Here is a 27,281-nt window from a genome sequence, read left to right on the forward strand (position 1 = left end):
TTGCTAAATGAGTGTATTATAAGTGGTGGTGAAAGTTTATTAGTCGCTATAGTTCAACGGCTTTGGAAGTTTATTATACTGTAACTTTTTCTGTCTTATGCATTTAGTATTACCATTCCAAAGTATTTGCTACTCTGCAGCTCTTGTTCCATTTAATCCAATAATGTAATGAAGCTGATTATTTTTTTATGATCATGAATATTTCCTAAGTGTGGTATCTTGTAATTGCTCAGTTACCTCCGACTGCATGTTTTAATAACCTTTACCTTACATTCATATGCTGTGAGGGAATGATCATTTATTACTTTCATTTACCTTGGAATGTTTCTCATGATGCTATACAACTGCGAGAACATATAATGTGTAACTTTAACTCTTTGTTAAAGATGTATGAGAACTGCACTGCCTTTCCGCTGAATAGCTTCGTAATAAATTCACAAAAACATTTTGGGTATCATACATTTTATTTACTTGTTGCTATGAGTGCAATGAAATGATGAAATGTAGGCTGTTGAAAAAATATGTTTTCGTAGAAAATTACTAAAGTATTAGGATGTCATTTGAAGTCATACTATTGTAAATAAAGCTTGTATGTTATAAACACATTGTATGATTTACAGTGAAGGCAATGCTTGCTGCAAAGTAAAATCTCTAAATGCCATGATTTTTAAAAATCAATTATTGCAATGCAGAAAACACAATATCATCCAATTTACAACAAAGTAGAATTACCACAGAAAGACACACAGTGTATTTTAACATTTATACAAAACGTACAAAATCACATTTTTTAAAACAAATAGTTGACATACAGTAAATATAATAAACATTTTACTTCACATTCTGGTGCCTATACTTTCAAGAAGTCTCGAAACATTCAGAACTCATAGTAAAGGGCTTGACAGCAAGAACAATAACCTTTTCCCCTCTTAAACTCCTATTACAATATATATTAAAGGGCTTGACAAAGCAAGAACAATAAGTAACCTTTTAATTTAATGGATTTTTTCCCCTTATTTTAACATGAATTTTAATCTATTTACAGCAGAAAAAAAGATAGCTAGAGCACGAAGAGGCTTTTCTTTGTTTCTTTGTGCAGACACGGAGCAGAACATGTATCACATTGCACGGCACATTTGAATTCTTTTAACTTTAATGTAAACCCTCAGAATGAAAAGGTTTAAAATTGCATCACAGGATACACACAGTACAATAGAATGATGTTTGTGTGAAGTTAAGGTTGTTTACTTCTTCCTTTTTTTAATGAAAAAAAAATACATAGGTCATCTTATACTTCTTCATTTACACGTAAAGAGAACTGCTAATGACTTCTGCAGACAACAGTAGTAACTCGACATTCATTTCTTCAGAGAAACACAGTAGTTCCACACGTCAAAAAAAGTTCACATTTAATAAGACATTTGGAAAACAAACTTTAACATACATACAGTATTTACAATCACCATAGCATACTGTCTTATTCAACCCACTGAGAACATGTCAGTCATGCTTGCGCAGTGTTTTACTTGTGTAAAATTCAAGCAGAAAAAACTAATAATTGGAACCAAGGGGCCGAGGCGTTCCCAAAATAACGCTACAATTAACCTTTTGATGTTAATTAGTGATTAAAGATTTTGCCGAGCAGGAGTTCACTGTTGCAGAGGACAATTAATCTGATTAGAGCGGAACTTTATGTAGTAAAGTGCAGTATCATTTGAGCTAAGAATTGTGAAGATTGTTCAAATGTAACACTTTGAATTGTACGTACAGTGTATCATGCATGTAGAATTTTCTCATGCCAGTTTCTTCATGTCATCATTGATACACGGCAGCGAAAATACATTTCTCAAGAATAACACTTTTTTTTTTTTTTTGCTTGAATGGTAAGGCCAAGTAAAAAAAAATCATTATAATATGTTCTATGAGCCCCCACTAATCTTAGCATGGTATTCTGATTAATATTGCTTTTGTGGAATATGATTTAAGTAGCCAAATCCACCTGCTTATGCATCTCAGGGTGCGGCCATTTTGCTACTTGCTGTCGACTGAAAATTACATTACAGTGCCTATGGCTTCCCTTGTGAACATCACATGATCGTTCTCTGAGCCTTTAGGCACTGTGATGTCATTTTCAGACAACAGCTGTATAAGACAAAATGGCCGCCCGCAGAGCTGGATAAAAACAGGTGGATTTTGCTGCTTAATTCATTTTCCACTAACGCAATATTAATCACAATAGCATGTTAAGAGTACTGGGTCGCATAGAACATATTATTATAATGAACAATTTTGACTTGACTTCCCCAATGGAGCGTGTGGTATTTTCAAGAAATCACGCTAGCACTCAAGAGAATTGCTCAGCTTGAGGATTTGAGGTGCCGCCATTTTGGGTTTTTATGCTACCAATGCTGCAAGAGGCAGGCGTGTGGCGAGACGTGATGTAGCTTCTCTTCCTGGACGACAGGGACCACTTCCTTCCGGGTCCGCCGCCATCAGCGTCGGCGGGGTCGTAAACCACAACCATGGTGGTGTCCATTCTGGAGAGCGTGTACATGCTGCTGCTCTGCCGGGTCGGGTGCTGCCGGGTCGAGCGAAGTTCCAACTCGTCGTAGCTGGACACCTTGATGAAAGGGCACCAGCAAAAAGCTCGCTTGAAGCCAGCACGAAACCTGATGCGGTATCAGAGAGCAGAAAGAGCAGAATAATAAATAATAAAAGTGTCACAAGGCGGGGGACTGATCAGAGTGTGGGAGAAAATGACAGCACAAAGATAAAACTTCATGTGTGGCTGTTATATATGATAATGTATTCTTTGGTCAATGACTATCGAGCAGGGCTCTGGCAATATTTCAACTGAGATGCATAAGTAAGGAGGCTTAAATTGTTTTATTGTGCCCTCTGGAAAGATTTGCAGTTATATATTGATTTTGTTTATGTAAACACTGAAGCACCACTTTTGCTGTGAGCAGAGTCAAACCAAGACAAATGTGGGGAGAAACTTTAGGTTGCCTCTACAACGTAGTCCATTGATTCCCAATCAGTCTGCTGTGAGAGGTCATCAGGTGTTTGAATGGGAATGATCCAATTCAATTTTCAATTTTTAGTGTGCCCAGGGGCGTGGCGGCCATTGGAAAATTTGGAACGACTGCCTTTTTTTTTTTTTTCAGGAGAGCTCAGTATTGTTCATTCGATTTGACATCATCGGAACGACTGCCTAATGCTCGGTCCATTCCTGGCTGAATTGTTCTCACATTAAGACAAGTTACATGCTTTTTAATTACGCAAGGATTTTTGCTATTTGTAGGAATCAATAAATTAATAAATCAACAAATCTATAGCCTACATGCTTTTTAATTACACAAGGATTTTGAGATGGATAAAAATGGCTAGATTTTGCTTCAGAACTCTTATTCCACAAATGTAATATTAATCAGAATGTCACGTTTAGACTAGTGAGGTCACATATTATTGTCAAAGAAACATTCACTTGAACTGTATTTTTTTTTTTCTGAGACGTCATCTGTGTCAACCCAAACGTGAAAATAGTGTGGAGTGGAGTTCACTGACTTTCCCACAGAAAGCGGAACTTCTCCTTCTTTCATGAACCTCCTATGAAGATTGCAAAAATAACAAATGCTATTGTTTTTTTTCATTATTAGTATTTTTTTAAAATTTACATTACAAAGATTTTATACATTGTTTTAATTACAGAGTTTTTTTTTCTCTTCTCTTCTCTCTCTCTCTTCTTCTCTTAATTACAGAGTTGTTGTTGGACAGTGCCTGAATCCTATCCCAAGTTACTGAATACGTATTCAGTGAAAACGCTACTCATTTACATTTACTACTTATTTGGAGGACTTTTTACCTTTACCTTTGTACCTCTACTTTTACTTGGACTTGAGTAAAATTTTTGTCTGCCCACCTCTGGTGACAGGCAGAACAATTAAATGTTCTTCCACAAGAAGGCAGAAGCTACATCATGATCCTGTGTCATGGTGATATTTTTATTTGGTTGTGTGTCGTGAGATTTTGCCAACTGTAAAATATTTGCCTTGGCTCCATAATGGCTACTTTACACATTGTTACTCACTATGGCTTTTCTGACCATGTGAAACTTGAACATTAGCTGTATTTTAGATGTTATCACTAAACATATCACAAGTTCAACTTTTACAATGAAGCACTTTGCCAAAATGTTTGTTTTCTGACCATTTAAGGCCACCGTACATCACTTCTGTGTTTGGCAAGCATCAGAGAGTCAAACAAGTCCAAGTTTGTGTGTAGAACAGCAGTACACAGTTGTACAGTTAGGAAAAGAGCAAAACAAGATCACGTTGTTATATTATGTGGAATCGCACAACCGCCCATCATGTTCGTTTGTCATATTGTGCATTATTCACATACATGTGCAAACTAGAACTTGAACTTAGCCCACGGGCTAATCATGCAATCCTCGAGGGCTACCACGATATATATAATCAACAATTTGTTATTGTTGACTAATTTGGACAGCAGTAAATAACATTGAATGTATCCAAAATGAATTGCTTAGCTTGAGAGAGTTCTTAAAATTAGCTAGCTGTAAAAATCATTTGTTACTTCACTCACAAGAAATGTCAAAAACTTTGAACATTTTTAAATTCCTATACGTAAATTTATATTTATTCATAGAATACCACTACATATGTGGTGCAATTATTGTAGAATATATATAAGGTAATTTTTTTTCAGACAAACTTTAAGTTTAGATAAATGGTGATTAACGGTTAATGAGACATGTTTTACCGATTTTTGCAGGATATTTCATTTCTCAGAATAAATTTCAAGGACCTATGCCCGCCTAAAAAATAATAATCTGGCATGTTTATGATACTTATGTAAATATATTCTGACATAAATGACAGTTTGTATAAAGGGAGAAGGGTGAATTATTGACTTTGGCGGTGGTCTTCGCTCTGCTGCTTCTCCTTTCCGAGTCAATTCTCCCAGACAATCCAACCAGATATAATACACTTAGCCCTTTCACTTTTCATTAGCATGCAATGATTAAAATCCCCAATTTATTTATCGTCAAAGGATATATAAAGCCATACATAACATAATCTTTAGTGAAGCATATGATAGTATCTAGTTCTTGCATTGACTGTTGTGTAACAAAATGCAAATACATGCGTGTAAAATAATCACAATACTGTACATCCCAGCTCCCAATCTGTATTTTGTTATGTAATCCCTTAACATAATTATTATTATTATTATTTTTAATGTATCCAAATTGAAGAAGAAAACACATTTATGGTTTGTGTGGAACACTGTTGTGAACAAAAAATGGCAAACGCACATGCACATGATTGCCGGAAACATTTACCTTGCAACTTTTTTTTACTTTAACTCACCTGCTGTTCAAGCAGCAGTAGATAATGGGATTGTACATGGTGGAGCTCATGGCCAGCCACAGCACGGACAGGTAAACTTGCTGGATGGACTTCCACTTGATCAGATGCTTGTTGAGACCCGTCACAATGAAGTAGATATGATAGGGCAGCCAGCAGAGGGCAAAGGTCACCAGGACGATGATCATCATCTTCACCACCTGGTTTAAAAAAAATAAGAGAGATGAATGATATCAACAGGATAATACTTAGATTTAATAAGTAATAATGTGCTTTTGAAAAACTAAACAAACAGTCACTGTAACATATTTTGTGCAGACTCATGGGAAATGTAGGGTCTTGAAATTACCCTAGCATGCGTGTTTTTGGAATGAGGGAGGAAACTGGAGTAACTGGGGAAACCCCATAAAAAGAACAATACAAACTGTTAGCCAGATGTGCTAACTACTAGCGCAGCCTGTTTTTATTTAAATATTGTGTAAATACTGTACACATTTCATATACTGTGACAATGAATTGTACTTTTCACTTAACTAAACAGTGATTCCTGCTTAAATGTACTAAAAAAAAGACTACTGTTGATATTGTGCTATTGTTTTGCAATACTACAACCTGCTGCTGCACAATCCATACTGGATCCAGATCACCTCCCACGACCTATGTGTTAACAAGGCCACGTTTTCTGCTCCAACATTCAATCATGTGGCCGGTGTTCTGACACTTGCTTTCAACAAGTCGCTTCTCTGGATCGCAACTGTTTGATGCCTGGCAAAACACTCTTGGTGAATACCGTGGGCCTCCTTAGAAGCAGGCTACCGGAGACAAAACAGACATCGGCGGGTCCCTTCCGAAATGTAAACTCATGCAGAAACTTGAGCAGAAACTCACGCACCCGCCATTTTGACAAATGTTCATGGTATTAAAAAAAAAAAAAAAAAAAAAGCCAGTGAGCTCTGAGGTGGTGGATCGACAGCTCAAAAGAACTCAGTAAATTTCTAATGGAAAATAAATTAAGACTTAAAAGTGATTTAAGGATACAGTTGCCAAAAGTCACTTTGGAATGAAAACAGTGTATTGTTTTTTCATTCCAAAGTGACATCGCCAAACTAACGAGCTTTAAATCTGTCAATTTTGAAGAATTTAATGAGGGTTGCACCAATGGAGATATCAGGAGCGGTACCAAAGCAGTATTTCTGTCCCAAAATTATAAATAGAAAGAAAACTAGACACATACAGTATTTATGGTGTTTTTTTTTTTTCAATCCTGGCGCTGATGCTGCTCCCTCTACATTGTTCAAGTGTACTCTCAAGTACTCAAGTACGATTGCACAATCTCAATCTCCTCCCCAGTGATGGCGATAGCTTGAGAGTGGTGGTCCTGGTCCTCTTGAAGTCAAAAACTATCTCTGTGCTCTTTAAAATGGATGATGAACTCGCCTCGAACAGCAATGGAGGTGGCTAGGCCATGTATGGCTTTTATATAGTGGCCCCTATAATGCTCAGACTGAACAACCACATAACTGAAATGCTTTGTATTAAAAGATACAATAAATTTAATTTGTGGTAAGACAGAAATACATGGAGATGGATGTTAAAATGTGCTAAAAAGTGTTTAGTTTGGGAGAAACGTATGTCATGTTCCAAGAAAGCATGTAGATTAAAACAATACTAATTTTCATCACAATTGCAAGACAATGGCATTATCAAGCATCACAGCCACAAGAGTAAAACACAAATGCAGTACACCAAACCACAGTAGCAATTGGTAATGGCATTTTAATGTCTGATGTGACAGTTCTAGTGAAAAACAAGCGAGTTGGAACACAGATCAAGAGCAAGCGGAGACCAAGAGTCTCTGTAGACTTGAGCAGGGTTCCGGGGCCTGGACATGTAATGCTTCACAATCCACTGGGTAGCGATAGGTCAATGAGGTGTCATGAAACGTTCTGACACATTGCAAAACTGTATTGATACTTTGTCAAATCTGTGTCACTGAATACTGACACCTGCTAGACATTACAAATCCCTACAGGCAAACTAGTTGACAGACTCAACTGACACTGATTTGCTGACTTCGTATAATGCAGTAGCATTCATTTCTTCATTTAAATTGACATTTTGATTATTATATTTTTTTTTAGATACAGTCAATAAATCATGTGAGCGTGTCAAAGTGAAAATCTGAGTAAAAAAACATGAGGGCTTATTATGCACAATTATCTAATTCAGTGCATGCAAGTTTGGATTCAAAAATGGGGGGTGGGGGGAACTAGTAAATTGATTACATAAATTAAGCTCAAGTAAAAAACTATTTAGCATGAATAAAATAATGATATGCATGGCTTTTACAGTTAAGCGTTGTATAGGCTACCTTAATCGGGGATCGAACCCGCGACAGAGAGTTGACATGAATATATTAAGAGTATCGATCACGTGACTTCTCCAAGTTACACATGCACCGACATGAGCCTTCGCTCTTATTAATTCGATGCATGCGCCGACGTGTCGATACGCAGGACCCGTTGCTAACTGGTAGCACAACATGGAAACTCGCACAAAACATGAAGCATGCGACCAAGACAGAAATCGTAGTACAAAAAGATGCATGGAGATCAGAGGCAGGCAAAGTTGCCAACGATAGATCAACATTAGGAAGAGTGTTGCATGAGCAGAACAATCTGGCATTTGATGATTGAGCAGGAGATGCCTAAATGGTGGCTGATTGCTGATTTGAAGCACCTGTCCTCCAAGGCGAGCAGAGTGGCGAATGAGGTGGGTGTGGCTTACTGGCAGACTGGAGCAGTAGAGCGGCGAATGGAAAAAAGTCAAATTGTGATCAGTGAGTACTTGCAAATGCCCGTCTATCTTAAGACTTATAAGATTGTCTTATACATTTTATTCTGTGGTCTGAGGTGTGTTAAGACTGGTTTGTCACTATAATATTGTCCGAAATGGGTCGGTCGACATTATTAAATATTAAAAATGTTTATTATTTCCAACCAAAAATCTTGATGTGTTATCTTGCCATGTTATTGTGTGTGAAGTGTACAGACTCCTATTCATCATGTTCAATTCAATGAATTGTTTTTTTTGTTTTAGGATACAATAAACTGATTCACTGCCATTGACGGCTATAGACGTCAAAAATTCATTTGAACTATTTCTATTAGTTTCATATTTGTTTCCACTTTTGTTAACAAGAGTATGAAAACCTAGAAAAAAATGTATTGTACATTTAGAACAGATATAAAATTTGTGATTAATCTTGAGTTAACTAGTGAAGTCATGTGATTAATTACAATTTAAAAAATTAATCGCTTGATGCCCCTAATAAAAGAAAAGAAAAGGAAAGATTATTAAAAATGAGGGGTGTCAGACAATTAATTTTTTGAATTGTAATTAATCGCATGACTTCAATAGTTAACTCACGATTAATCACAAATTTTATATCTGTTGTAAATGTAAATGTAAATAAAAAAATTATCGATTGTCATGCTCAAAAAAATTTGAAACTAATAGAAATAGTTCAAATGAATTTTTGACATCTATAGCCGTCAATGGCGGTGAATGAGTTAATATACTGTACAGCGTTATGGAATTGACATCTGCATCTGTTTTATTTTATTGAATTAATAATTACAAGAAAATCATCTCAGTCATTGCTCTAGCAAACCCATATAACTTTCTTTATTGGTACACTGCCTGTGGATATTCTTATTCATCCAGTCACATCACAAACTGGACTGTTCTGGTTGTCTAAGAGGTTTCGCCTCTCCTTTGAGCTGTCTTCATCAGTTCATGGTCTATTGTACACAATTAGTCTGGAAAGCTGTCATCTTGTGTTAGCGCACAGGTGTCACACTGCGTGTTTTAAATGTTTGCCTCGTCCAACACACCTGATTCAAATGAGGGTCATTATCAGACTCCAGTAGAGCTTGCTGATGAGCTGATCATAGAAAAGTAAGAAACCTTTTTTTTTTTACCCTCGCTCAACAGGATACATCACAGTACCATGAGTTCCCGTGTGTTCTGAGCGATGAGGTATGTGGAGGTTGGAAAATGTATCACACTTGTCCTCATATTAATTCTGCACATCAGTGCAGTGGGAAATAGTCAAATTTATTCAACAAGCTAAAAATTCATTCAACCTGTCAGTCTGCACAAAACGTGATGAAAGGAATCCTAAGAGTGCAAAGGACCTGGCAATTGAAGAAGATCAATTTCACTATTTTATTTAATCGAAATACATTTATATTACAATTAGGAATACAAATGAACATCATCCATTACAGTTTATGAAAACTATTACCATACAAAATGTAAGAATGTGCATGTATCTATCTTTCAGTATTAAGTAGGACACAATTTTTGTAATTGCCATGACAGCAAAAAAAAGTGTTTTTATTTGTTTATAACCTGTCTATAATATTAGACCAGACAGCACCACTTTGCTGCACACTTTAAAAAGAATCACACAATGAAAATGTTTATGACAAAAACAAAAGTCAGCTCATTTTCCAAATCATTGACCATTTTGTAAATTTCAAACAACAGATGTGTGGTTGCCCGGCCATCAAGTGTGTATTTTCACACGCTGGAACGTGGACAAATTCTGTTCATGCACTTCCAAATGTCACTTATGATCGGGTTTAGTGGAAATGAGGCGGAAAATCTTATTTCACAGAGCTTGCATTTGTTATTATCATTAAATAGTTTTTCTGAGGAGTCACACACTTTTGCACAGATCCGATAAGTACAATTAATCATTTGCAAACTGCACATGAAAAATTATGTGCATAACAAATAGTATGAATTCTCTATGTGCTATAAAAAAAAATGCAAACAGCTGTTGAGCTGTGAACTGATGGCCAATTTTATTTTGTTTGATTCGGGGGTGGTTTTTGTACAGGATACGTGATTGTCATCCTTTCAACAATATTTAATCTGCTGTTGATTCCAGACCTGACACAACTGACATTTTAAATGAGCCCTGTGTCACTAAAAACAATATTGTGGGTCATTTTGTAGCATTTAAGCTAACAAGTACCAGAGGAAAGAGTTGTGACATGCAGAGGAAAAAAAATATCCCTACTTGGAAATATATGTTTTCCAAATTGTAGGCAAATAAAATTTGAAAAATGTAGTTAGTGTGCATATGTATTCAGTCCTCCTGTATCAGTATTTTGTAGAACCACCTTTCCCTGAAAAAAGCATTTAGGCATATGTTATCTACCAGAAATGTTAAAATATAATAATCTAACCATGCTTTAAACTTCTTCAAAACTTCATCCCTGACCTGTCTGGTAATTTACTTGCTCTTCATTATGCTGTTGTACACAAACCTCTTCACTGAACAAATGAACTGCATTTATAGTGAGAGTAAATTACACACAAGTGGACTGTGGTTACTAATTAGGTAACTTATGAAAGCAATGAATTGCACTGGCTTGCATTGAGCAGGATCACGATGTTGTAGGGGCTAACTACAAATGCGCACCAGCACCGCACTTTTCAGGTTGATGTTGGCCTAAAAACAGTATATCAGCAGTGTTGGAAATACCCCTTAGGTAACTTTTTTTTTTTTTCCATTAACGGACTAATCTAACTAATTATTCTCCCCATATTTGAAACACCGTTATCGTGATTATCGTGCGTTACAATTCATTTATTAGTTTCAAGGCTCAAAGTAAGCTTACAAGAGCTTGTGTGGTGACTGGCTCTGAAAATGTCATTTGCGCATAGTTAGAGGCATTGTTGTTGTCGGACCTCACAATAAAAGTGTCTTGACAGCTGAAATGTATAGTGGCTTTTATTTTGGAGGTGCCGCGGGTAGCGTGTCACGACGTGACGGACGTGTCTTCTTTCTGGACGTGTCTTCTTTCTGGACGTGTCTTCCTTCCTTTATTAGATTTAGCTTTTTTAGCAAAGACAACTTTGACAAGAGTGACATAATAATAATACTAAATAACAGTAGAGATTTTCCAAAAAACGTCCGCCATGTGGAGGGATTTGTTGACAATTCTGTTCCACCAAGGACCATTAACATTGCGACTCCACAAGCACCATAACCACCATACCGGTAAGTCATAGCGGTTAGCGACAGGCTCGCCTAGTGTAATTAATAGCGCCAACAATTGTATTTCTCTTATTTCACACATGCTAAACACACGAACAGTGTTGAAAGAAACATCCAGTCTCGGCAAATCACACTGACGGGGCGATTGTTTCAAGGTCTGAACGGTGTGCAGTTATATAACATTTGTATGTGAATGATGCAAACCTACAGTTGGGGAGTCTGACGTAAATCAATAATTAAACATGTCTTTAAATGTGTAGAATTATAAACTGAAGATATATCACCATATTCTCTTAATTGAAAGTGTACAAAGGTTTTTCAGAGAAATCAAGTGGAAGCTAATGATTTTGAGGAGGAAATGGCAATGATTTTGGCCATGATAGCATTAAGCACTGCATATTTTATAGCGTTGGAGATTTCTTTGATATATTATTGATTATTATAGCCCGCAACAATCATAAAAAATGCCCGTGAAATACTGGAGGGACTGGCTAGGACTGTCTACAAATTACCTATAGATGACATATGTGCCACAAATCACCATATATCCAGTATTTATTTCATTTTCATTATTATTCTGATTGTGTAGTAATTGGCAGTGGTAGAACATACATCACCACTCCAAATAAATAATAATTATTATTATTATTATTCATGGGTCATTTTGTAGCATTTAAGTTAACAAGTATAATAAGTAATAATAAGTAATAATAAGTAATAATAATAATAATAATAATAATAATAATAATAATAATAATATGCCATTATGGAATGAGGCATTTATGTGTTAAGTTAGTTAAATACTCACAAAAAGAAATGAAAACACCCTATAAAGCCTGGACATAATTTGAATTCCTTGTATAAAATATAATAATAATAATATTAAAAATAATAATATTTTAAAAATCCAAATTATTTTATATAAAATATTTTTTTAAAGTAGTGAAAATAGCTATTTTGCCTGGTAACGAGTTACTTCTATTATGAAATAATTCAATTACTAACTCAGTTACTTTTTTAAGCAACTAATTACTTTTTAAAAGTAACATTCCTAACACTATCAGTTTCAATCCACTTCAAAATTATGTGCTTTATTTTGTGTTTGTCTATCACATAAAATCTCAACAAAATACAATGAAGTTTGTGATTGTAATCTCACAAAATGTATGAATACTTTTTTAAGGCACTGTAAACAACCATTCACACTCACAGTCAAACCTACGGACAATTGAGCAACAAACATTTTGGCTTTAATTGTCATTCAAAGGAGGAAGCAGTATTACACAGAGTAGCTGACATGGAAATGAATAAAAAATATATATATACACGGCACACTATTCCAACATACAACATCTTATGATAACGATAACGATGTTCATTTCATCTAAATTGAATTACATATTACATATTAAAACAATACTGATTTGCTTTGCTTTGTTGAATAAAACTAATGAAACTCAAATGCTAATGAGCTTTTTAATGCAGAAAAAGGATCCCGAGTTACAATGTAATTGACCAAAACACTCTCAGGGCTTTCTCCACCGCTAGATTTATGTTTGTTCATTATACCAATAAATGACCCCCCCATTAATTATCTGGCAGCCAGAATAAGTCCCGCCATCTACAGTCTATTTGCAACGTTATACAGCGCGGAGAGACCGTTATAATGATACCTAAGTGGGCGGAGAGAAACAGGAGTAATGAAAAAAAAAGAGAATTTAAAAATAATTTTGTTATAATCCTTTGGGTAGATACATCTTAATCACTTGTCCTTTATTAGGTGAACTTCAACCACATGTTGCAGTTGGAATTCACAGTAAATGAGGATTTTAATTCATATTGAGTGCTTCAGTTGTAGCAGCTGGACTATACTTTCATGCATTCAAACGTTTTTTTTTCTTCCAGATTCAACAGGGCCTATTTGCCATTGTTTAGTTTGTACTTCATTCCAATTGCATCTATTTATAGTGTCAAGCCTTTCAACAAATGCACCTGAGGTCCAAAGCATCCTTGGTAGCGCTCTACTGCTTGCAACTCTCAAGTGATTATTCCTCTTTGTGAGATTTGCTCTTCTGTTTGGGAACCAACACAGATTGGACAAGGAAACTGAAGTTAAATGTCACATTGGTGCTCTGCCAGCCACTGAGCTCAATTCTATCACCTTGCTGGCACTAAACAATGATGTTTGTTAAAGATTGTTGTACTTGACAAACGTTTATAGTATTGTCTGGTCCTTTTCAAGGGCTTTGACCTTGTATGTAAAAAAAAAGAAAAAAAAGTGCTATACAAGTGAAGACATTAACTTTATTAGATGCTAATCTACAGCACACTAGGCCTATGTTAGACACAAACAGAATGGGATTGTAATTCAATAAGATCTCATATGTATTAAAAAAGCCGTGGTCACAAAAATAGAGCCCAGAGAATCAGTCCTGATGATTTGAAGGTGCCATTTTTGTAGAATTGAGGGCAGTTGCAATTGTTGTCCCTGAGCAGCCCCTCCCAGGGAATTGACACAATTGCCACCAAATTCGAACCAGGTATACTAGAAAGCGTTTTCATCACAGCGTGTTGCTTGGCGCAAATGTTTGGTGACTCAATATCAAAAACAAGAATCTGACAGCTTGCCTCCTACAACCTTCGATCTTGACCAAAATTGCTGTGTATGATTGATGACTGAGTCAATCCATGCATCACTTTTCATTATTTATCACTGGCAACGGAAAACGGTTAAAAATAAATAATAATATGTGTCACTTGCTATTGATTTCCTCAATTATTGGGTCACTTCCATACTGGTAATGGGACAAATGGGTGATTTTAAATCTGAAAGCATATGAGTTTTCAATCTGAGGACGTTGCAATAGTTCAGATGATCACATCTCCAAATTGCATATAATGAGCCCAATTCTGAATGAAGTGGAGGGGGTCCAAAATTACCTGAAATTTAGTAGCTTGTGCCTCCTGAAATGCTACAAAAATACTGTATAGGGATGTAATGATATCCAAACAGCACAATACGATATTATCATGATATGGAGGTCACAATACAATAATTATCACGATATTGTGGGGAGGTTGGCGATATAAAAAAAGGTCACAATATTGAGAAAAAAAAGCTCATACTAAAAAAAACACAATATTGTGCTTTTTTATATAATAGCAATGCATCTAAACAACCTACAATCTTGACTAACCCTTAATATTGAGACACTTACTTGCTAATGGACGTATTGAGTTCCTCCACATATTGACTTGGTTCAAAAGCATATTAAGTTCCCCTTCATCTGACCATTAGCGTGGATTTTAAACCTTGTGAAAATTAAACTGCACTAAAAACTAGCCACCACAGGGTACTAGAACTACACAAATGGAAATCAACCTGACTTTTTATTAACAGATGACGATATTTTGCGGAAGTTTTAATGTCGTGATATCACGATATTGCCGTTATCGTTATATTCCTACAAAACTACCTCTTCCACCAGTTCAATTGATCAATGTGAAATTGGTGGGATTGACTATCATGAATAAATGTATAAAAAGTCTAAAGGGCCCGTGCTCTAAAATGAACAAGAAGTCAGACATTTTGTTTTTTAACTTTTCATATACATATTTGTCAAGAATCCTGTTTCTAAAGGTTAAGGCAAAAGAGTCACAACAGTGGGAAAACAATCACAAGCAAGAAAAACGATCAAGTGGAGGATTGACTGAACCTTAAAGTTGCTTATTCAGTGATTTTCATCACCAAGTGATTGCCCATGACCACCTGTCCTCAAGACAGGACTCCCTGGTCTAGTCATTATCCAAGTGCAGCATGCCCAAAATACTCATGGGGTGCATAGCATTACCGCCACTGTCCAACACACCATCAATTCCCAATCTAGCCAAGGAAACTAACCAAGTTGGTGTCTCACCCACAATCAAATATCGTTAAGGGGAAAGGTCATCTCTGCGTTGCCTACAACAAGCAGTCCATGTCTGTAAGAGCTATGGCAGACTTATAACATCATTAGTGCTGCACTCTGGGTTTGACATTTGAAATACAAAGCCCTGGGCATGGGTTGAAAATGGAGAACCTGTTGTGTTAGGCCTGTCTATCATTGAAGCTGATGGAAAATCACAGCAAGCAATAAATCGGTGACCAGCCACCTCACTGACCTGCCACATTCTCCCAAGAAGTGTGTGATTGAGACAAAATGCAGGAACTCTATTTTTATAGACTACTGTACATTGGTGAAACAGGAACAATTTCTGCCTCAATACGTTCCTCCATCGACTTCATCAAGTGACCTTTGCTTCCGTAATCATCTTGTCAACTGAATTACTGCGCGTAGTGAGTGGTTTATACATGTGATTGCCTCAGGTAAAATGATTAGCTCTCACTACTGTGTAGCACAAATCCATCGACTAGCTTTCTGCAAAGTAGTATTTTGTGCGACAATGTAGAAGGGATTATCGAAAATGTGCAATGACTTCATGTGAAATGTTGAAAATGTCTGTAGTTAACACAATTCAGTTTCACTTTAGTGGTATTATAAAACAATTCTTAATACGACACTTTCTGTCATGGTTTGGGTTAGGTTTTTGCTTAGTTTTTTTATTTTACTTTTGTCATGGTTTAGGTTTAGTTTGGGTTCTGTTTGATTTTGTCATGTTTCTTGATGTTTTGGTCTTGTTAGGTGTAATCCTGCCCTTCCCTGTGTCAACCAATCAGTGCCCTCAGCCACTGGTGTCTTGCCCAAGGTGTGTATCGCTTTGTTATTAGTGTGTGTTTATTGAGGCCCCATCCACACAAAAGCCCATTTCAATGTATCTTCACAAGTTTCTTACCGTTTAGGCCGTTCGTCCACACGATGGCGCGGTTTCGGAGTTTTTTGAAACCGATCACTTTTGAAACCGGGCTCCAGAGTGGAAAGATTTCGAAACACGCCCTGCACGCTTCCGTCTGGAAACCAAATGCAGGATACTCCTCCAGTGATGACGTAATGGTCGCAGCTTGATGACGACGCAGTGTCGCAGTTTGATGACGTATGCTCCAATTCTCGCGTGACTGCGCCCGAACCGTCAGTCTGTCAACAACAATGGCGGATAGCTGTGTCGTAGTCGTTTTGCGCAGCCTCCTTAGGTTGCTTATGCTTTTGCAGCAAAAATGTTGCTTCTTTATTCCCACGTTCAACAAGCGGTGTTGTATTTGAATCACCCGCCATGGTCACTTCTCCTGTGTTGGTCTTTTTCATGTTGTTTCGATACATGCAAAGCCATGTTCTGTATATTGCAACAAAGTTAGAAAAAAAAAGTGTTTGTCTTCTTCGCTGATTCTTCTTCTACGCTTTCCGTTAACTCCCTGTGGCTGGGCTAAGGCGCCACTCCAGACTTGGTATATACATTACAGCCTTTAAACGTCCTCAGCATCTCTTTTGGACACACGCAAGTCTTGAAATGCTCTTGTGTACGAGATTTGTTTGAGGAACAAAGCCGGCTTTGCTTCCATCTGGACGGGGCCTTAGTCACGTCTCCCCTTTATCTGCATCGAACCATTGTTGTTTTCCCTCCCATCTTGCTGCCGTTTTTTAGGATCAGCAAAAGCTTTAAAAATAGTTCTTGCTTTGAAGTATATATCACGTATCTTCACGATTACCTTTCAGGTTTCAGGTTTGATCTCCCTTCTGCTGGTATTTTACTCAGTGCTCTTTATTTTTGCTTATCTTGGCTTGAAGCATATTTTAACCTGTGCCTTCCTTTCATTTGTGGCCATGTTGCACAGTGTCGTTTTTCTTTCTCATGAATGTCATGTTGGCAAATATTTTTTATTTATTTTTTTGTCCTGCAGGCTGAAGTCAGAGTTGGTTACAAAAGAGAGAGAGAGAGAGAGACGCCTTGGGCAAGACTCTCAAGCATAATAAAACCAGCTGACTTAAAGTAAATGTACACCTGACTTTTGGGAAAAGCAAAACATTACACACACCGTGAAATGTTCTACTCAACATCCAAACGAAAATGCCCACTCAGTGACCTGTACTGAAATTTCTAATGCTATTGTTCAAACCCAACATTGCAGCTGAACTATTGCACTGCGATTCCCACTAAATAATAAATGAATTTCTTTGCTGTTTTGTCCTGGAAATGATTTGTGGTTTATGTGATTAATCCAATCGAATCTCTTTTGACAGACTGTCTGAAAGGATTATGAGCTACATGTACAATGTCATACAGTCCACTATAAAATTCCCAGGTTTTGCTAGACACACTCAGAGAGTTAGCAATGAAGGGAATAGAATTAAATAGGTACAGTAATTACAGTATTGTCAACACTACCATTGTTGCTGTAACACACAATTGAGTCTTGAACATTCACATGTTTCTGTAAATGTTACTATAACACCGGGTAGTGTGGATGCAGATAGACACTTTGCAGTGTCAAATGTTCAAATGTTCAAATGAACACCACAGGTGTTGAATTGATGCCATCATATTTGCAGTGCAGCAGAATTGCATTTACTATGTCTTCCTCACAGTCAGCAAATCCTGATTTCAAAACTTAAATATTGACCTCCTAAATAGTGTACTTCAGCTTCTTACCATATTCCAGAAGTCAGGTTAATTGAAAACTCTGAGGGTCCGTAGGTGTGATTGTGAATGGTTGTTTGTCTTTGTGTCATGTGCCTTGTGATTACTGTTGACTAATTGGCCTTTCTCAATCGAGATGACCCAATCGATAGATGGACACATTAATTATCACTACTTCAATAAAGTTACGCTTGAAAATGGCAGGTGGAGCCCGGGAGAAAAACAATTAGTGGCCACTTTAAAGATTGAAATTTCCATAACACGTGTTGAAATGTCATTGCTACAAAGTACTGCCTTAAAATATAATTATGTTATATGTCTGTGTTATCACCAGGTTGTCAATCAGCAGACTTAAAAGCGAGTTATCTTAATCGACATTAACATGGCCTAAAGCTGTTAATTACATCTCGTAGGAGTCTGGAATGCCATTATGAGAAAATCAATATTTTAACAGAGAAATTAAATTAACAACACCTGAGAATTAAACTGACACTCCGAGGGAGTAACAGCCACACTTTGCCCTTGGCTGACTAAGGCTTTTCCCAAATCTGAGTGGGAACAAAATGTGACTTGTATGAAGAAAGAAGTGTAAAAAAGCTGAGGATTTAACAACTACTTGCTTGTGGAAGGTACTGCATGTTTTGACATTTACTTTCTGATACAATTGACTGATTAAAATTGCTATTAGAGGTTGTACAGACTAGTGGACTAAGAGACTTTATTTCTCCACAATAGAGTTTATAGTGTGATGTCCACTATTCTCTAGTCATAAATTTTTGGGCTTGAAGAGGAGGGAGAGCCGTTTGCTGCAACAGCGTGAGTGTGCCGAATGCAATTAGTCCATCATCTTAATTGATTTCAATTGTCTTCCCTATCTGAATGTGCATATGCAGTTTTGGTAAGTGAAGAAGATATAGTTTAGAAGAATGAAGCCACACTCATGTAGAAAGTGGAAGTTGAAGGAGAATGTGAAGGGGAAATATGACGAGGTATGTAATTACTTACAAAGACCGCAAATGCCCAACATGCAGAACCCGCTGCTATGGTGAGCACAGAACGAGGACAGGCTTACCTTTTTGGTCAAGTTTGTGCAAATGTTACCTAGCTGTCCCAATTGCAAGCACACCAAGAGAGAGGATTTTTTTTCTGCTTTGCAACAGCGGGTGAATACTTCACCCATGCTCCCTTTAAATCCCGCAACCCATAGTTGCTATTTCTATGCAGTTAAATGGCATAGAGCAGGGGTTCTTAACCTTTTTTTAAATTTATTTTTTACCTTGGGGCCCAACTTTTCTTGTAAAAAGTGGCCCGGGGCCCATTCAGAAATAATTATGTTGACTTATTACTGTTTGTATTTAACAACTAAATTAAATCTAGATAAGCTTTATAAAATAATTATCAAATAACATGATACAATGTGGTCATCAATGACATTTATTTATGTGTAAACACTGACACCCAACAAGATGCTCAACAAGCAAAACAATTCCTGAATCAAATTAAATTTCGTTACCCTGGCAATAGCTCGGTTGATCATTGTGAATTCAGCTTGCTGGCAAGGTTAAAGCTTCGTCTCAAGTCAAGCTTTTCACCATAAGAATAACTAAGTTATTTTACCTCATCAAAAAGATGGTTTGAAATGACAAATAAAATTATGAGATGATAAAAAAGCTGCAATTTTTTTTTTTACACAACGTCACACACACATACCTCAAGTTGTTAAAGAAAGACAAGTATAGTTTTTTTTAAATTTTGTATTTATCCTCTTTGTTTTGCTCTATGCTCCGTTTATGATGTCCTCACTCAATGTCGAGCAGTATTTGGCTAATTAGCCTACTGCCGCCTGGAAGCTTGGCATGCATCTAAATGAGCTTAAAAACGCACTTCTCCGATTTTGTGTGCAATTATGTGTATGTGTTTTTTTTTTTTTAAATCCAAAGAGGCAGTGTGGACGGATTGTTTTGCTACACAAGGAGGGGGTAAATATTCGGTTTAAAAAAAATACCCTGCTACATGTGTACAAAGCGTCACTTGCGGCCCACAGTTACAAAACTGAAATTACTTTGTGACCAACTAGATGGCGCTCATGGCCCTCATGGTTAAGAATCACTGACGTAGAGAATATAAGAAAGCTCAGTATGTAGTACAGATTTGCATATATGCAAATAACTTTTCGTGTCTGTTTGCCCTTTACAAATTTTAAAGCATATCAGATAATAAGTGACTAAATGTGATGATTAAATCATCACTCATCTCCAGATGTTGATAATTACCCTGCAACCTAGTGAGTCACACAATGTATATCTGAATTTATGAATATATAGTGCACATTTCCCTTTAAGCATGCTCACCTTTCTTTTAGCTCGCAGTTGTCCATGATAGTTGTCAGATGAATCTCCAGGGATCGCCCCTCCCCAAAGAGTGACCCCCACGATAGAGTAGGTGATGCCCATCACCACCAAGGGCAGCACGTAGACCAGCACTGTCACTATGATGTGGTACCTTCAGGGACATATTTAACGAAAAACATATCAATTTACATTACAGCTGAGTTCTAACATTACCTTTTATTGGGGTTTTTTTGTTTTGTTTTTTGGCCTTTTGATTTTGTAAATGAACGTCACCACTTTATTGTATAATAAAACATTGCTCACATGACGGGGTCGTCCTCCATGCGGGGCCATGCCACATAGCACAAGGTCCTACGAGGCATCACTCGAATTCTGGAGAAGTAGCAGAGGGGAAAGGCCAGAACTACGGCCAGACTCCAAATGCAGGCGATGACTCCGGTGGTGGCCTTGGCTGACAGACGAGGCTTCAGTGGGTGGATGATGGCCATGTACCTATTGTGTCAACAGTCACAAGATTTAGTGACTCATGTAACACAAAATGTAATGATTTTTTTTTTTCAGGGAAAAAAAAGAAAAAAAATGTAATGAATTTGACACGATGTTCACCCAATTGAATTCCGTGCAGGCAACATGGGTTCATTTCACACTCAATGACAATGTGATTGTGAGTGTTAGTGGATGTCAGCTTTTATATGTGTCTTTTGAATGGTTGGCAAACAGCCCCAGATATGGTCCCAAAGTCATCTTAGATAGGCTGCAGTTCACCGTGACCCTGAACAGGATAGGATATGGGGGGAAGAAAATGGATGAATGGTTGCACATAATGCTGGCTTCGTTTTGTAGGGAAAAAAATAGGCTGCTAGGTGTGATGGAGTCATGACGTTTTTGGCAGTACAAGCCTGATAATCGAAATCAATAAAGGTCCACTAACCGTCTGCCTCAGAAAAGCAAGAGAGGGGTTTTATTCGCTACTCAAAACAGTGAGTAATAATAACCATATTAGGCTCAAAATGGTGGCTCTGGGAGATCTAGTTTTACAATTCTAGTAGTGCTAGTGATTAAACGCAAGTTTATTTATAAAAAGAACAAAGATGGGACTATTGACAAGAACGCAATCATTTGTACCTTATAAAAAAAATAAATAATAATAACTAAAAAGCAGCTCCAGCTTGACTTATCATTTAAGACTCACAATATAAACAAGCTTGTTTGTCTGAGCAACTGGTTCAAGGTCACATAGCATTAGTTGTCTGTTGTCAGATCCTGTAACCTAGCTTGCGATGGGTTTTTGATTTGAGGAGTTGATACTGTAGCCCCAGGTCCTCTTTTGGGTTTTAGTGGTTATGACTCACACTTATTGTAGCTTTAGATTTTTGTTAACCTCCCCTTATAACCTCTAACTTTTCCTGATTACCAGTTTGTTAGTTTAGTTCAAAAAACACCACAGCTATTATCAGTTCATCTCATGCCATCCATACGCCGAATCTCAGCTTGTGGAAGTTTAGATTCGACATTGAACTTTTTTGAACAAAATTTATTTTATTTTTTATTTTATTTATTAAAGTTTATTTTATCATTTAAAATAATGCCTGACCTAATTGGTTTTTGTTGATATACTTAAACGTTTTCTTTTAAATTTCATTAATGAAGCACACTTCAACAATAGAAATGTGGATTTCAAATCTTCTCTTCTTGTTCTATTCAATTGATTATCATGCACTACAATTTTGTAATGTCCTAGAATCCCAATTCTTTATTTGGGGATCTTTAGCAAATATGAGAATAAAATTGATTAATTAGATTAATTTATTAAAAATCCTGTAATTAATTAGATCACATTTTTCAATCACCTGACAGCACTAGTAAAAATGTGTCTTTACGAATGACCTTTGAGAATTCTACTTGATTTCCAATTGCCCAGGCTGACATTTGTTAATTGAGTCTTTATAAAAGGCCACTACCTGCTTTGACCTCGATGTCTGGAACACAAATACAATCTATTTACCAGCAATTAAGAGTCACATTGGTCGGTGTCAAAGCACTGCGAGATACTTTTGTTGAGATACTTATTAAGAATAACTTAAAAAAAGAAGTCAAAGCCCCAAAAATATTTTAACAATAATACTGTATGTTCTATGCAGCCCCACTAGTCTAAATATGGTATGGTATGGTTAATATTGCGTTAGTGGAATGTTAGTTAAGCAGCAAAATCCAGCAATTTTTATCAATATCAGACGGTGGCGAGTGAAAATGACATCACAGTTGCTTAGGTCTCATCGTCTCAGGTAACACAGCTCAGCTTCAGAAAACAGGTGAGCTTTGATTGACCGTTGCCTGAGCCCTGAGAAACAATGATATCATCTTCAGTCGACAGCAAGTGGCAAAATGGCCGCCCCCTGAGATTTTTTTGCATATATTATCACAATGTCATGTTTAGACTAGTGGGGTCAAATATAAAATATTATTGTCAAGAAGTGTTTAAGGTTGACATCCCCTTTAAAAACTATAGCAAGACACAAATACACTCACACAATAACTTGAAGAATTGGACTACAAAATACAGTAATTCCAAAAGACATCCCAGAGGCAGATTAATGACCCTTGTCATCTTTAAATCTCAACTTGACATCTTCGTCATGCCTGAAGCGACACAGGGTGCTTTAGGAAACCATCCCATTTGAAAGCTTGTCACTGCACCGTAACATTAACAACTCACAAACACTTTATCATTGTCTGGTGTTTAAATAGCAGCAGTTCCGTTGCCAGGCAAAAGTATAAGCGAAAACACTAAATGTCAAGTTGTCCCTCCATGAATGGAGAGGGAAGATGGTCGCCCTCCAGTCAACCATGCTTTACAACATCACAGATTTGAAGACTTAGGGATGGGCAACTAAAATACAACAAACGTTTTGAAGCAAACAACAAATTACATACTGCATTTTTTTCCCAGTGCAAAGGGACATAAAATTTACCATTCAAGAATGGCGCAAAACTGCTGAACAAGAAACCATCATTGATTTCAAGAGTTCCTTTTGTACATTTTTGTTTACATAAATCAACTCACTGATTTTTTTAAAATAATTGACACATTATGTTTGTTATGCATATCATTCAAAATCAGCAAACAGTCATTAGGCCTACTCACATTGTGGTATAAGGCAGTATTAGACCCAGTGTAAGTGAAACTAAGACATATGCCATCTAGTGGTGAATGGTGATTTTGCAACTTAAAAATACAGTTGACCTCTGCATATTCGCGGTACACACCCATAGATTTGCATATTTGTGGGTTTTTCCACAAATATTTTGGCAAATAAATTGACAGATTTTTATATAGTGCTTTATTTACATCATATTGTGCCCAAAGCGCTTTACAAAGCCTCGCAGTCACTCATTCACACAAACACATTTACACACCAGTGGTCAGCTGCAGCCATGCAGGGATCTGCCAGGTCCACTGGACGCAAGTGTATGGCTCAAGGACACTTCGAGATTATCACAAGGGCTGAGGATTGAACCCACAAACACTCAGTTGGGAGACGACAGCACTATACCACTGAGCCATTCTGCCCCCCATTAATTCATATTTCCTTTTTTTTCTGAGATCCCCCCATTTTCCCTGTATAGGCCTACTACATGTTTATCTGTGGGTTTTTTTTTTGAAGATTTTTTGGGTTTAATTAAGAAATAAAGACTGCCTATCCCCAAGTTAGAAAATGCCACAGTTTTGAATTTATGTTGTAGTTTCATTTATTTATTTATTTAATCTCTTTCACCTTTGTTTTTTTTTACATAATATGTTGAAAACGCAAGCACATCTGATGGTAATCTCCACAGTCCACACAAAGCAAAAATGCCAGTTCCCACAACCATATTAATGTTCTAGTTTATGGATGGACCTAATATTCGAGGAATCAATTAACTGATCATTAAAAGCTCTATAACGTGGAATTTAGGCAAAATGGATTACAACTATTTGTTGTCTATGCAACAAGACATTCATGCTATGGCACAACTCCTTGGGGTAACTAGTTGAAGTGAGAGTACTTAACAAAATCTATTCAATATTATACTAGCATTCTGTGAGATTGTCCCACTGCATCATCTGTTTACTATGGTGCAATGATGCACTTAGATTTGTGTTCTAAGCTCTGCCATATATATATATATATATATATGCACAAATACAGGCAAGCAGGCCAAACACATCCAGGCATGCTAGATGAGCTGTCTCAGCAATTGGGCACACAAACTGTGACTGCACCCTTGAGCTACAAGTTTGGGTGGGGTTCGGCGTCTTGATCAAGGGCACCTCAACAGTATGCAAACTACTAGCATCCGTGCAACAACAAGCTTCAGTTTATTTGACTGGCTGGCTGGTTCCATATCAATGTTACTGACTCAGAAGAAGGAAGCAGACATGATGCAGTTTTTTTTTCGATTTTTTTTTTTAGAGCAGTCGCATAAAGGTGAAAGCTAGGACAAACTGATGGCTGATCATGAACTGCGGCCTTGTGCCATTTCAAGAGAGCAGAAAGCGAGGTCCAAAAATAAGCATAACCTGGGGTTACATCTACGCGCGCAAGCCATGCGGATGTTCTTTTTCTTTATTTTATTGATGGAAATCGGAAAGACAAAACAACACTGGAGACCATATACGTGGAAGTTACACAAGCCAAAGTGAGCTTGCCTGTAGGAAACAGATTGTTCCCTCTGTGTTAGTCGAGGACGACAATGCCTCACGCCATATCCCAACAGTGACGCACATCCACACACACACACAGGAACGCACATTCTCACTATGATACTGAAGCCGCTGCCTTCATCATCTTCTCATTGAACCATGACAGATGACGCGATAACGCTACTGCTGCCGAGTGGAAAGCCAATCTGATAGCGATCACCACATAAGGTGAAGTCACAGGGCAAGACACACTGAGGATGGGCATAATAATTGATTCATTGGATGATTGATTGTTGAGCATTATGTTGACCTGATCGTGTGCAATTGATTGCAAAAGGCAGTGCACTACTTTGCACCAGCGAGCTGAGGTGCTGCTGATTCAGTCTCTACTTCTTTGTGAGCTAAAAAAGAACAAACTCTCATAACATTTATTTAATTAATCCCGCCAAAAAACAACAATTGGTTAAGTAAATCACTCAATCCATTTTCTGTAAGGCTCATGCTTACTACATGGAGAGGTGGGATACATCCTGAGGTGGTTGCCAGGCAATCACAGGGCACATATAGACAAACAACCATTCACGCCTACAGACAATTTAATCTTCAGTTAAGATATCATGCATGTTTTTAGGATATGGGCGGAAACTGGACTACCAACAACAAAACCCACGCAGGCATGGGGAGAAGTTACAAACCCCCTGCAAGAAGGCCCTCACCAAACTGTGAGGTAGATGTGCTAATCAATCAATCATCCACTGTGCCGCCTACTCCTAAGTTAATCATGGAAACTGAGTGAAATGCCCATCCCTTGTTCACACGCAGTCAGTCAGTGCCAACTAAGAATTAGTGCCAGCGAAAATGTAAAAATAATTGTGATAGACGGCCTCATATGGCGAGTAAGAAGGCAGTCAGTCGCACTTGAAACTGCCTCCCCTGCATGAATGTAAACCATCCAGCACTATAGGCTACAATAGGCATGAGCAACCCCACCCTGCCAGCTCAAACACATCTAGTATGAGAACAAATTGCACAACACATTTGCCAGATACCGTCCAAAGGGCAGCTTTCATGCAATTTGAGTTTTTCTTTTAAGCTCGAGATTCCATTTTAAGCCTCTGTTGATGAAAAGCAGCAAAGCCCAGGGGAAGAATGGATGGAGAAGATATTGAGAATTCATGCTGAGATTGAATTTGACACAATTTGGTTCTCTTTCTTTCTTTCTTTTTACCCCCCTTGACACGCTTTGTAGCTTGAAGTATTTATGTGCTGCTGTGATCTTGCCTCTGATGGGCTCACTTTCATATGGACGACAAAATTCCTCCACTGTTGGATGCCAATATCCCTACACAAGATTGTCATAATATTAGGTACACATGTATAACTTAATGAGTATAGGAGGGTCCCAAAAAAATTATACCTTTGCAAAGCTATTGAGAGAGGTAATTATTGGGTTACAGTTAACTCTGGCAGCCTATATAAAGGAGCAAATAAACACCTACTAGTGCATTATTAAGATATTGCTGTTGTTTTGAACCCCTTTTGATTATTATGAATGATGGCCAGTCAGTCAGTGACGAGCATTGAACGCACCTGTCCACGGCGATGGCAGTCATGGAGTAAATGCTGGCGAACACGGACGTGACCGGGAAGAAGTTGTGGAATTTGCAATAAGCCTCCCCAAAGTACCACTCCCCGTGGGTGGCGTAGACGAAGTTAATCAAAGTGTTGAAGGCGGCCATAGAGGCGTCGGAGAAGGCCAAGTTGAGCAGAAAGTAGTTGGTCACCGTCCTCATGCGCTTGTGTGCCAAAATGATCCAAATGACGATAAGGTTGCCGAACACGGCCACGGCCAGCACCGAGCTGTAGGCGACGGACCAGAGTGCGACGCGCCACGGCGGCTGCACAAACTGGTTGGTGTAGTTTGATGTAAGGTTTGATCCATTTTGGGAAGCTGCCATTCTTGTCTTCTTTCCTTGCAAAGGAAAAAAAATCGGATGATGGAGCAGGAGCTACCAAGACGGACGCACGACAAAGTGGTACTTAGGTACCTCAGTGCGCAGCAGGACCGCATCCATAATAACTAAACATCGTCCTCCCATTTGATTGCTGTCTGCCGGATAATTTCTTGTCAAAACGCGACTGGTCCGTGCGTAAATGCCTGTTGAATGGGCTGTGAGAGCAGCATCAGCAGCTTGACGCCGCGCGCA

At 37.7% G+C, this 27,281-nt stretch overlaps 1 protein-coding gene across 2 annotated transcripts; it reads right to left on the bottom strand.

Annotated features, from left to right (window-relative positions):
- Nucleotides 1-497: 497 nt before the first annotated feature.
- On the bottom strand, nucleotides 498-27,281 carry LOC144055099 (neuromedin-K receptor-like). Of its 2 annotated transcripts, XM_077570789.1 has the most exons (6): nucleotides 27,123-27,281; nucleotides 26,665-27,046; nucleotides 20,694-20,882; nucleotides 20,391-20,541; nucleotides 5,397-5,593; nucleotides 498-2,669 (listed from the first exon to the last, which is right to left on the bottom strand). In XM_077570789.1, exons 2-6 carry the CDS (start codon nucleotides 27,030-27,032, stop codon nucleotides 2,345-2,347), a joined length of 1,230 nt encoding a protein of 409 aa, XP_077426915.1. In that variant the 5' UTR covers nucleotides 27,033-27,046; nucleotides 27,123-27,281; the 3' UTR covers nucleotides 498-2,344. The 2 variants fall into 2 exon arrangements, with proteins under 2 accessions (XP_077426915.1, XP_077426914.1); XM_077570788.1 differs by having other exon boundaries at nucleotides 26,665-27,281.

The sequence above is a fragment of the Vanacampus margaritifer genome, chromosome 7 (assembly GCF_051991255.1).
Source record: "Vanacampus margaritifer isolate UIUO_Vmar chromosome 7, RoL_Vmar_1.0, whole genome shotgun sequence".
NCBI lineage: Eukaryota > Metazoa > Chordata > Actinopteri > Syngnathiformes > Syngnathidae > Vanacampus > Vanacampus margaritifer.

Excerpts from the sequence above, each read along its gene's own strand:
- LOC144055099 (XM_077570789.1), bottom strand. The coding sequence starts at position 27,032 with ATGGCAGCTTCCCAAAATGGATCAAACCTTACATCAAACTACACCAAC. Across the intron at positions 5,594-20,390 it reads AACTGCGAGCTAAAAGAAAG|GTGGTGAAGATGATGATCAT; the intron begins GTGAGCATGCTT and ends TTTTTAAACCAG. Across the intron at positions 2,670-5,396 it reads TACTGCTGCTTGAACAGCAG|GTTTCGTGCTGGCTTCAAGC; the intron begins GTGAGTTAAAGT and ends ATACCGCATCAG.